This window comes from Argentina silus, assembly GCF_951799395.1.
Source record: "Argentina silus genome assembly, chromosome: 15".
NCBI lineage: Eukaryota > Metazoa > Chordata > Actinopteri > Argentiniformes > Argentinidae > Argentina > Argentina silus.
In genome coordinates this window covers 9,100,703-9,113,202 of record NC_139669.1, presented here as the reverse complement: position 1 = coordinate 9,113,202, position 12,500 = coordinate 9,100,703, and the positions used below count along the sequence as shown (strand labels likewise).

General features: G+C 44.0%; 1 protein-coding gene and 1 long non-coding RNA gene across 2 annotated transcripts in view; one reads left to right on the top strand and one right to left on the bottom strand.

Annotated features, from left to right (window-relative positions):
- The window catches only part of LOC310816023, a 128,435-nt gene that overhangs the window by 2,758 nt on the left and 113,177 nt on the right, over positions 1 to 12,500 (top strand). The gene's annotated exons all lie outside the window — the stretch shown is intronic.
- LOC310816633 (POU domain, class 3, transcription factor 4-like) lies at positions 3,240 to 4,322 on the bottom strand (the record flags this gene model as incomplete). The annotated part of the gene is made up of 1 exon (XM_083686886.1): positions 3,240 to 4,322. One exon carries the CDS (start codon positions 4,320 to 4,322, stop codon positions 3,240 to 3,242), a length of 1,083 nt encoding a protein of 360 aa, XP_083543012.1.

The following is a 12,500-nucleotide window of genomic DNA, read 5'->3' as shown; positions in this document are numbered from 1 at the left end:
CTTACCCCAGCCTCTTACCCCAGCTACCCCGGCCTCTTACCCCATCTACCCCGGCCTCTTACCCCAGCCTCTTACCCCAGCTACCCCAGCCTCTTACCCCATCTACCCCAGCCTCTTACCCCATCTACCCCAGCCTCTTACCCCAGCTCCCCCAGCCTCTTACCACAGCTACCCCTGCCCTCCTCCCCCTCCTCCGCAGCTCCTCCTACCCCAGCTACTCCTACCCCAGCTCCTCCTACCCCAGCCTTCTACCCCAGCTACTCCTACCCCAGCCTCCTACCCCAGCCTCCTACCCCAGCTCCTCCTACCCCAGCCTCCTACCCCAGCTCCTCCTACCCCAGCCTCCTACCCCAGCCTCCTACCCCAGCCTCCTACCCCAGCTCCTCCTACCCCAGCCTCCTACCCCAGCTCTTCCTACCCCAGCCTTCTACCCCAGCTACTCCTACCCCAGTCTCCTACCCCAGCCTTCTACCCCAGCCTTCTACCCCAGCTACTCCTACCCCAGCCTTCTACCCCAGCTACTCCTACCCCAGTCTCCTACCCCAGCCTTCTACCCCAGCCTTCTACCCCAGCCTTCTACCCCAGTCTCCTACCCCAGCCTTCTACCCCAGCCTCCTGGCCCAGCTCCTCAGCCAGCCATGGTAGAGCCGGGGATACTGTAGCACTGCTAAGGACCTTGATTTGGCTGCTTCTCTTCCCTTTTTACAATGTAGTCGGGCACTATTTTGATTTCAGAATAGTCAAATGTGGTCAAAGGAATCAATCAGCTGGTTGTTTTTTTCTGTCTCCCACTCTCTCCCCCCCTCCTCTCTCTCTCTCTCTCGCTCTCTCTGTCTCTCTCTCGCTCTCAGAGCTGCAGACTGAGGCGACGCATAAATTCAGCCACATTAGTATTCTAGTCAGGCTCTGCATTTCAGGGCAAGGCCTAGCGCCCTTCCGCCTCTCCCTCTCCTCCCTCCTTCTCCTCCCTCCCTCCCTCTCTAGCTCTATTTTTGTATCTTCGTCTGAATATTTGCGTCTAAACTCATTGGAAATTAGAACAAAATACAGAAAGACAATGTTTGTAACTTATTTGTTTTGCATATGTTATTTTTGTTTCTTTTTTACACTGTTTCAGTGTGTGTGTGTGCGTGCGTGCGTGCGTGCGTGCGTGCGTGTGTGTGTGTGTGTGTGTGTGTGTGTGTGTGTGTGTGTGTGTGTCCCATTGTGTTGTGCTGTCAGGCCGCGCAGCGTAGGCGATAAATCACGCGGGTCTGATTGAGGAGGGCAGAGGCCCCGGACAATAACATTTCAGTTGGACTGTTAGGAAGCGCAGATCAGTGTTCTTAGATGTTCTTGTCTAAAATTATGCTAAATCATCAAAGAAAATGTAGTCTTAGAAATATTTGATATGTTGCAGCTGGTAGGGGCAAGTAGGCCTAAATGACTTGTGTTCTTGGCACATGCTAGTTGAGGCTAGTTGTGTGGAAGGTCATGGCAATATTTACGTCTGTACAGTGCTACTGCTCACAGCTACAGTAGGCAGAGAAGACAAATAACGAAGACAAGAGGATTGGCAATAATGATAACAACAATTATCAAAATATGTGCGTAAATGTTCAACTTTACATCATAACAACCTTTGTTGTCGTGGTTGTTTTCATTATTATTGCACTGATATAACACAATAACAACACGTAGGCTATATAACTAGAAACGCTAATAATACTAATACTACTACTACTACTAATACTACTAATAATAATGATAATGATAATGATGATGATAATAATAATAATAATAATAATAATAGCCTAACGGAATTTAGTTGTTGTTATTAAACATACAATTCTAATCGAATTGTGCTTTCCAATGTTTTTCAAATTATTTTGCAATTGGACTTTCCACGAACTACCAGCAAGCTAGTTGATAAACTGGTGGACAGTCACGCCCCATTTGTAACAAGAGGTTGTTTTATTACAACATACATAGTTTGTTTCAAAACATAATACAAGCTTTATACTGAAAATAAATAATTGTTTGAAATGTCATCGAAATTTGGAATAAAACAGCCGAAAACGTCAAATCTTACTGAAAATATTGTTTGTACATTGCTAAGTGCATGAATAACTAAAGAATATTTGTTTAAATTAATGACTTGAAAAGAGTTGTAATAACATACAAAACTGTACAATATTCGAAAAAAAATATTTAAGAAATAAACCAATAACAGGAGTATTTAAGATTATAAAACTTTAGATATTGAACTTGTACAATAAAATAATTGGCTAGTGCCGTGAAGTTCTCACTGCAGCTCACCTATTTCACGGTTCTTGTTTCAGAGTTCACACAGTTATATGGTCCATGACTTAAATCAAAAAATCGAGTTTATAAAAAGAACCATAAATTAGCATACCTGTGCGTTGCTTGTCTGGGGAGTATTGGGGGGAAGAATATTGATAGAGTCCTCCAAGTGCTTTAGTGTCGTTATTGTTGGCCTACAATCTAAAACCGAGATGTAGGCCTACGGACAAAATAGTGCTTACATACATTTGAACTGCAGAAAATATATGATGGAAATATTTCTTAATGAAAGCCATAGAAAGGGAAATCGGCATGGGCATATGATGTCTGTCTGTAACGCGCGAGGTGTTTTGTAAAATGGCTACCGTGGTTGCCAAACACTGTTCCATTAAATCAACTCATATCAAAACTGTTCAATAGATATGATCGTTATTTGCTTTTCAGGACTATTGATTATTCAAAAACCATACATGTGGAAATTGTGTTTAAAAAGACATTGAAAAACAACTAGGCCCATCGAAAGCCAAAACACAATCGCAAAAACAAACAAACAGTAGAACATCAGTCACAAATGTCTTCCCATTATTATTACAGAACCACCTGATGCAGAATGATGTTGAGATAAACCAAGGCGCTGGGAGGTTACTGGTATAGGCACATTTTGTATTCATATCCTTGATGTCATAAAAAATAATTTGGTAAATAACTGGTTCCATTTGTGATTTCAAATGAGACATTTGATATGCCGCGATAATGCCCCCAGAACGGATATAAAATGGCGAAGGCTGAACAGGTATACCTCTCTGTTATTGTTATTGTTATTGTTATTGTTTCTCAGTGCTGGAGTCATGAGTCTGTAATCGGACAGCCACGGCGAGAGGGAGCGTCACTCCCGATGCCACCGCGCTCCCATTTGGGTGAGAGTCTCGCGGGGGGGATCACTCCCAGTGCCTCGGTCAGAGATCATGGCACGAGGAGGCGTCTCCTCCGCTCCCGCTGTGAGAGTATGGTCCATCGTGCGGCTGCAGCTCTCCCGGTGGGGTCATACGTTTCTCCTTCTGCCGCCGGTTACAGAACCACACGCGCACCACCTCCTTCTCCAGCTGAAGCGAGTCCGCAAGCGCCGTGATCTCCTGCGCACCGGGTTTGGGGCACTTCAGGAAGTGCGTTTCCAGAACCCCTTTCACGCTCACCTCGATGGACGTCCTCTTCTTCCTTTTCCTCCCCTGAGCTGCTATCTTATCTATACTGCTGGGGCTGCCGGTGGAAGAGTCAGCCTCCTCCAGCCACTTGTTCAGCAGCGGCTTCAGCTTGCACATGTTCTTAAAGCTCAGCTGCAAAGCCTCGAACCTGCATATGGTAGTCTGGGAGAAGACGTTTCCATACAGTGTGCCCAGCGCCAAACCCACGTCCGCCTGCGTAAAGCCCAGTTTGATCCTCCGCTGCTTGAACATCTTGGCAAACTGCTCTAACTCGTCAGAGGTCGGTGTCTCCTCGTCGGAGTGGTCGTGGCAGTGGTGTCCGCCGAGGTCGCTGTGCTCGGGGCTCAGTGTGTCTCTGAGGCCGGGGTGCATGCTCTGGCTCTGGTTGGGTGGAGGAGTGAGCCCTCCGTGGTCCAGCATTCCGTTCACGGTGAAGCCCGTTTGGGAGTAGATGTTGATCTGCTGCCCGCTGGTGATAGAAGAGTTGTGGGACACAGGCGTCCCCCAGGCTCCGGGGTGGTTGGCATGGTTGTTTTGGGGCGAATGATGCGCTACATGCGGGGAACGGTGATGGATGATGCCAAGCTGGAGGTCCTCTCGGCCTGGCTTGACGTCCTGGTGCTCCAGGGAGGACGACCAGGGGCTGCCCTCTGCCAGGCTGCTGATCCACTGGTGTCCGAGGGGATGTCCGTTGCCCTGGATGCCCTGCAGGTACTCGCTCTGCAGGAGTTTCTGGTGGCTTCTGAAGGGGCTGCCGGGCTGCATGGCCTGGCTGTCCGGGTGAAGCATGGGGCTGGAGCTGAGCAGGGTGTAGGGGCTGGAGGCAGCTGTGGCCATGCTGGCTGCTGAACCCCAATAGCGCTAGTGATGGGAGGGAGCAGCTCAGCCTCTGACATCTCCCTCTCTCTGGAGCCTCGGCAGCAGCCAGCCCCTGACTGACAGTCACCAGGACCAGTCACAGCACGGCTGCAATGCAATAGCTGCGGGTATCAGCCAATGATGAGGAGGGTGTCCGCACCTCCTCCTCTGGAATACGAGACGCGGGAGAGGTAAGGGTTAAAGCCAGCCGAACCGGAAGTGAGTCAGAGTGCTGCTCCAGTGGTTCTGGCTGTGGAATGGTGTGCGCGTGGAGCGCAGTTCCTGTTTATTAACTTAAATCTCCAACTTATTTACGCGCGAGGTTATTACTGCTACTGTCACCCCCGAGTGCGCGCACAGGAGGATATTAGTGCACTGCCCTTCCTAAGACGTGCCAGCACTTACTTTAGAGGGATGTCATAACTAACTAATAACACTGTAGGCTACAGTTGTTAATTTGTTACCAAGGTCATCATTTTATTGTAAGAAAATGATGGGCCTAATTTGATTGATCATCAGAGCATTGGAAATAGATCACTGAAAACCTACACAAATAATAACAATGTTTAGGACTTATAGGACTTTTATAGAATATAAAACGTTTGAACCATTCAAACCAATAACATATGCAGAACTGTATGTTGATTCATATCTATTAAATAAACGTTTGTGTCGCACTATATTGTCATTGGATATTTGTTATTCGGGAAATAATTGGAATGTCTATTATTTGTGTCCTCAACAACTCCCTTCTCATTTCACAGTGTTCCTATTGCATTAACATATTGTCTGTTGCTCTATAGTGTTGTGCAAATCCGTGCGCAGGTCTTTAAGAATCTCGACAGGTCCTCAGAGTTGAAAATATATATATATATATGTATGTATATATATATATATATATGTGCATATTTGAGAGGTTACCTAGCTACGTAATTATATTTGCCATTACATTAGAAGACTGCATCCCAGTCCCCTTATTGGTTTGAAATTCCATTTAATATATTGCCTGAGCTCCCAGGTTAAGCTTGATTTAAATTTGCATACATTTTCATACATTTAGCAGAAATAAAAGAAGGCTGCAGCCACCAGAAAGTCATTAAAGAGAGCGCGGCTGAGGAGCTGGTCTGGAGGAGATAGCGGAGGCACGAGCAGGTGAGCTGACCGGGAGACCGGGAGATTGGGCCGGTTGGGTCGGGTGGCCTCGGTAACCGGGTAGTGACAGACAGTTACGTGGGACGGAGGTGAACGGGCTGACTCGACAATAACAGACTGATGATATGACATCTTACATCCGACTGTTTATTTGAAAATAGCTTGTAGGCTATTGTGAATGATTCGCAATAGTTTTCCAGGCATAAGGTTAATATTATTGTTTTTGTTTGTTTGTTAGTTGGTTGCTTTGTAGGGTAGGCTACTTTGAATTTTGAACAGCGTCGTTGTGAAGCCCGTAGGCTGCACGCTTTTATTGTAACAACATTATATTTTGTCTTTGAATATTTGTGAATATTAGGTATGGGCCTACTTTGGCTTATTTTTAGAGTAGCAAGGTTTCAGCATGGGGTCACAGATGACGTTGTAAACCTTCACCTTTGGTCCAACTGTATTTGAAATAGCAACATAAATAGGCCAGTAACAGTTCTTTTCAAGTATGTATTTACGTGTCACATTGAATGACACGCCACTGTCAAGAGTTTCGAAGGAATGGATTTTCCTTTTTAGAGCTGCATATTTTGAATAGGTTGATTGATCAGATTAATAATATGCTGTTTCAAATCTAGTTATGAGCTTTTGAAAAATCGTCTGGACGCTTTAAATTAGAGAGAGGTTGACGGATTGAATTTCCATTGCTTATTTTAGCATGGAGAAATATTTTTCCTCAGGAAAAGAGCTGATTTGTAGAATACTGTCAGTTGAGCTGAGGAAGAGAGGGGAGGAGGAGAGGGGGTTGTGCTGTCTATCCCGCTCGATAGTCTAAGTTTCTGAGTGTAACAGATGCTTCTCTCGAGCCGTTCCTTGTGCTGATTCCTTTATTCAGACGCGCATTTTTCTGCCGTCGAGCGCGTTACCATAGCGAGGCAAATAAAAGGCAAATCCTCGCTCCGCGCGTCAAATAAAGAGCCCATTCAGAGAGGGCCCGAGCGGACCGCGGGGAGACCACCACTCTGCCCAGCCCACGCTACAGTTACAACAGCACCAGAGTTTAGTTCTGTTAACAGGATACTGTAGACCTCGGCTACTTTCATGCAATGCACAGTGATAGCCTACTATTTTGTTTTCAGGCCTGCGGGTCTCTGATGTGCAGACTTGATAATCATATGTCTTGTTTTGGATTGGTGTCACTCTGTCATGAAGCAGGGTGTGATGTTGGATACACTGTGGCTGTGTAGTTCATGTCAGAAATGAACATAGGCAGGCTTCACAAACCTCTAATAACAAGGCTACAGTATCTCTAAAAAATACATCCATTTTGTGTTGTGTGATATATCTGGTATTATTGGATTTGTAACACAGAATTTAGTATAGCTACCAAATAGGCCGTCAGATTTTTTTGTGGGACTACATGCCTTTGGGAAAAACGATTAAATGGAATATCACTTAATTCAATGGCAAATCCAAGTCAGTGGATTTGTCATGTTACAGGCGACAGGCTGCGTACATAGGCTACTCTATAGCGAATTCATATAATCGACGAGAAACATTAATATATTATAACGACAATATCCTTGGCTTTACTTATTATTATTTATTTTGGTACATGTATTTATTTTTGTAAAACGTGCATCACCTGCTCACCTCCCAAAGTCCACCTGCCCCACAAGCAACTTACACTATAAGCTATATAGACTAAATAACAGTTTTCTACTCCTTTTCTACTCCTCTATATAGACTAAATATCAGTGTTCTACTCCTTTAAGTAGGGCTATATGTTCATGAATTTTGACTGTTGGTCTACTATCGAGGGTATATAGACCATCAAGAATAAAGCGTCGTCTTATTCTCCAATAGTGAACAGCAAACTGTCATATTTTGAACTACTCTGCATATTGTCTCTTCTTATATCTAGCTCTATTTGCATATTAGATGCTGGTGTCTTTATCAGGGTGTGGGTAGGCCTATACAGACACGTTTAACCATAAAACAGCCACTACCCCCGGGCAGGACCTGTCACTTGGTGTCATGACCTTTCTAACATCGTGTCAACTTCCCACACCCGGAACCTCTGCTGGCCCCATGGCCCATTCAAAACGAGTTGGGACATTCTAGAATTGTTTTTTACTGATGAATGAATTCGAATCTCCATCAAATCTCCATCAGCCCTCTAATTTTCATAAACTGTTAAATTGTTTCGTAAGCCCATTCAAATCAGAAAAAGGCAGAAAACATTTTACTTTCTGTAAGATATAATTTATTCCGATACCCAGATTTTAGGCCATATAATATATGTTTTGTTTATGTTCGTTATCACACTATTTTGATATGGTAGCTTTTACATATGACTGTGGTGTAGGCCTGTCTGACAGGCCAAGATTACATCTACAGTGTCTTCTTAGGCTATATCATCTTTGATTGTGTTTATGTTTGTAAAAACACCTAGGCCCTGTATATATGTCTTAAATTCCAGATTGATAGTTCTGACGCTTTAGATGAAATTTATTTCTCCTTCAAATGGTTTCCTATCGTTCAGTTTGCGCTTTCAGCCTTGACGTTCACTCACACCCGGCTACGAGACAGTAAAATCGATACACACATTTGTCCGTGGCGTCGTTAAAGGACAATGACATGGCGGCTTAACCCGCCTGGGTTAGTCAGGCGCAGTAGTATCACTTGACATAAGACACAGGAAAATACACAGAAGTCAGTTGAACAATTCTTCAGGAAATAAAAATATTATTCGACATAATAAAAAAAACAAGAAAACAAAGATATTTCCTATTTAATTAGGCGACTGTGTTTTCTGTGTTCACGGATTTTGTAAATAGCTGTGGGGAGTATAGGCTTTATGTCGTTTCACCTGTGTGTGTGTTCTTGTGTGCGTGTGTGCGTGTGTGCGTGTGTGTGCGTGTGTGTGTGTGTGTGTGTGTGTGTGTGTGTGTGTGTGTGTGTGTGTGTGTGTGTGTGTGTGTGTGGCTGCGGAGCCGTGAGGAAATGCATTAGACACGCCAAAGCACCGGAACAGCGGGCACGCGCGCTCCCGTGCCAGTTGTTGAGGACGGCATTTTAACCCGCCAAAGCGCACCAGGATAAATAAAGGTGCATTTATAATGTATGCGTCCCAGTGCGTTTGTTTAGTCTCCAGTGCGAGTCCTGGGGGATTGTGTCTGTTGGATGACATGTGTGTGTGTGTGTGTGTGTGTGTGTGTGTGTGTGTGTGTGTGTGTGTGTGTGTGTGTGTGTGTGTGTGTGTGTGTATGTGTGTGTGTGTTCAGAATTACAATATTCAGCGCAATTTATTAGTGTACGGCAGGCCATTATAGAAGCAGGCCTGATCATCCCAAATCTGAGCCGATGTTTACGAAGGTTTTTCCTAAAGTCTAAATGTTCTCTACTTGAGTTTCAAATGAAGCATCACGTCATTATTCACACCTGACTTTTACTAGTAGACTCAGACATTTAGGCTACAAGCAAACCCAAGGCCGACTCAATGATTTCTCATAAATGAATTAGGCCTAGGACAGGCCAAATGTGTATGAATTATTGCAGTAAAACATTTAATATTACTTGTTTTATACCTGCCATTGACCTTTTCATACAGAGATTTGAGAGAGAAGTCCTTGATGAATATTTGACATGAATATTAGGGTTTATTTCAGCCTGATTTAGATTGGATAAAGCCTAGTGAACTGAGGGCAAAAATAACAAGCTTTACCAATCAAGGGACTGTCACCTTGCTCTATGCAGACATTTTACACATTCATTAGTTTGAGGTATCCAAAGTTTTCCGTATCACATAAACCTATGTCAGAAGTTTGCGGCTATATTTCATATTATTGTTGTTATTGGGCACATTCTAAAAGGAAGAAGTTGTTATAGAAAAGACCACACTTGCCTACTTTTAGAATGCTGTAAGACTTTTATTCAATCGATTCCTTTAGCTGTCAGTTTGAAAAGCTTCTGATTTTACAATCATAGATTAGCAGGGAGAGAGGATGCGAAACCGAGATTAAAAATCAAGGGTGTACCAGGTGACCAAAATAACTCGATATGATATTTCAGATCCATATGAAAAACGAAAATTCAGCCATTAATGTCTCAATACAATATTGATCAATGTAAAAAATTCACCATGATTGATAAGTAATGGTAGGCCTATAACTCGATAAAGTTCAGGCCAGGCACTGCTTGGTGAATTATTTGTTCGGTGATTTCTGTATGCTGACACAACGGATTTAAAAACAAATGTATATTTGTTTTTAGGTAGGCCTACTAGGTTATGATTATGATCATGATAATAACAACAATAATAATAATAATCCAGTGATAATATCATAAGCATTAATTAGCATTGCTATCGTAATTATCATAATCACAATAATGATATTAACACAATTATCATATTATAATTCTTTCGTTGTTGTTTTTGTTGATGCTGCTTTTGTTAGCATTACCATTATTAGGTTAAAATAGCAATTTAAACAGCATGTCAAATCGATTGGAATAATCAGACTCCACGAATAAGTAATAATTTTGATACGGATGCAATGACAACAAACTACCGACACATACAATCCAAAAGTTTGGGTTGTAACCTAGCCTAAATGAAATATGCAGTTTTGACAGATTGTTTATTTGGTCATAAGATGATTTATAAAAAGCAACTTTAGGCTTCTGATGATACAGATATTGAATATCTGAATGTCTCCCCAGTGGCTCGGTTTCGCAGACGAAGCTTATAAACAGTTATTGTAATAATGTAATAATCTCTTGCCTAAACGCCATTTTCAGTTTTGAAGATGCAATAACTTCAGTTCTTATTTGAGTGACAGATTTTGGAGAGAAAAAAAAACAGGACAATCGCTTACAATAGGCTGTATGCGAATCTTGACCTTGGGTAGCCCATGGAATCTTTACCTACAGGATATGGTAATAGTCCATGCATAATAGTGCATGGAAACTATGTGAAATTATTTAGATGAGGTCAAGGTTCCATCTTTAATTAATTAATCACCAAAACACTGAAGTGCTGGGGTAATTTTGATATTTTCTAATTGTACCTTTTAATCACCCCCCCCCCCCCCTCTTCCTCTCTCTCCCTCTCTCTCTCTTACTCTCTCTCTCTCTCTGTGTGTGTGTGTGTGTGTGTGTGTGTGTGTGTGTGTGTGTGTGTGTGTGTGTGTGTGTGTGTGTGTGTGTGTGTGAGCGACTGCGAGTGTATCACAAACAGGACAGTGTCGGTGTGTGTCAGTGAAGAAGCCAAGGTTAGCGGTGAGACTACAACTCCATAACATGTGTACCATGTATTTAACTTCAAACACACTCTCCGCACTCTCTGCTCACACAAACACACACTCTCCAGGCTCTAAGTTGTCACACACACACACACACACACACACACACACACACACACACACACACACACACACACACATCCACACACACACACACACACACACACACACACACACACACACACACACACACACACAAACACACAAAGGAGAGTCCAGGACACAGAGAAGTAGAGAGGGGTAGAGAGAAGTGGAGATGTGCATTGCATCTGCCTCTCCAGCCCTGTTCAGCCACACACTCAAACACACACACACACACACACACACACACACACACACACACACACACACACACACACACTGCAGAGAGCAAAGCCTAGACCAGGCCAGAGAGGTCAGGGCAACCAGGCCTCTCTCTGCACCTGCGGAGCAGAACAGCGTGTGTGTGTATGTGTGTGTTTGTGTGTGTGTGTGTGTGTGTGTGTGTGTGTGTGTATGAACAGAGCTGGGGAGTCATTGCAGTGTATTTAGGCCACGTAAACACAGACACTTACCTATATGTATTTGAATGTAATCAATGTTTATGTGTGATTTTAATGGGAGTGGGAATGACACCACATATGATACTATAGATACTATATGAGTTTCTAATTTTCCATCCCCCAGCCAATATCTCTCTCTCTGTCTCTCTCTCTCTCTGTCCTCTGAAGAGGGAGGAACTTCAAAGATGGTTCAGGTAATTAGCAGCTGAAGGCAATCTAATCCTGTGCATCAGTGAGGATCTTGCTGCCAGCTAATGGCTAATGCTAGCAGTCCCTGTGGCCCCCAAACCCGGTTCCTCTGAACATACACACACACACACACACACACACACACACACACACACACACACACACACACACACACACCTACACACTAACAGGGGGGCTGTGGGCCCTCTGAAGAAGCGGGCGGAGCCGACGGTAGCACATCTGCATTTCAAACACACTCTCTCTGGGATTCATTATTAATTAGCCTGCTGTGCCCTGGAGGACTGGGGATGCAGCCGACACACTCATAGCATGACATCACCTCCACACCCACACCCACACCCACACCCACACCCACACCCACACCCACACCCACAGACAGAAAGACAGACAAACAGGTAGGCAGACACACACACACACACACAGACACACACACACACACACACACACACACACACACACACACACACACACACACACACACACACACATAGACAAACACACACATGCACGCACACGCTCGCACGCAGGCACGCACGCACGCACGCAGGCACGCACGCACACACGCACGCACGCACGCACGCACGCACACCAACCAATACAACCCTCATGACCTCCAGCTTAACCCCCTCTCCTCTTAGATTGCCCTCATCAGAATACTGAAAAGTAGGCAGTTTCCGAAAAGTGTGTATGTCTGCGCGAGACAGAGAGAGAGAGAGAGAGAGAGAGAGAGAGAGAGAGAGAGAGACAGAGAGAGAGAGAGAGAGAGAGAGAGAGAACATGATTAGTGAATGTGAAACCATCAATTTGATAATGTTTTTGTTTTTATGAACATCCAGCTTTGTTTGGTGAGTAGATGAAGGGAAGTGGCTTAAGGCTTCTGGGTTGAAGGCCTGTGCTTGTGTTTAGGTATACTGTATGTGTTTTTCCTTCCAATAAATATTAGAACAATTATGTTTGTT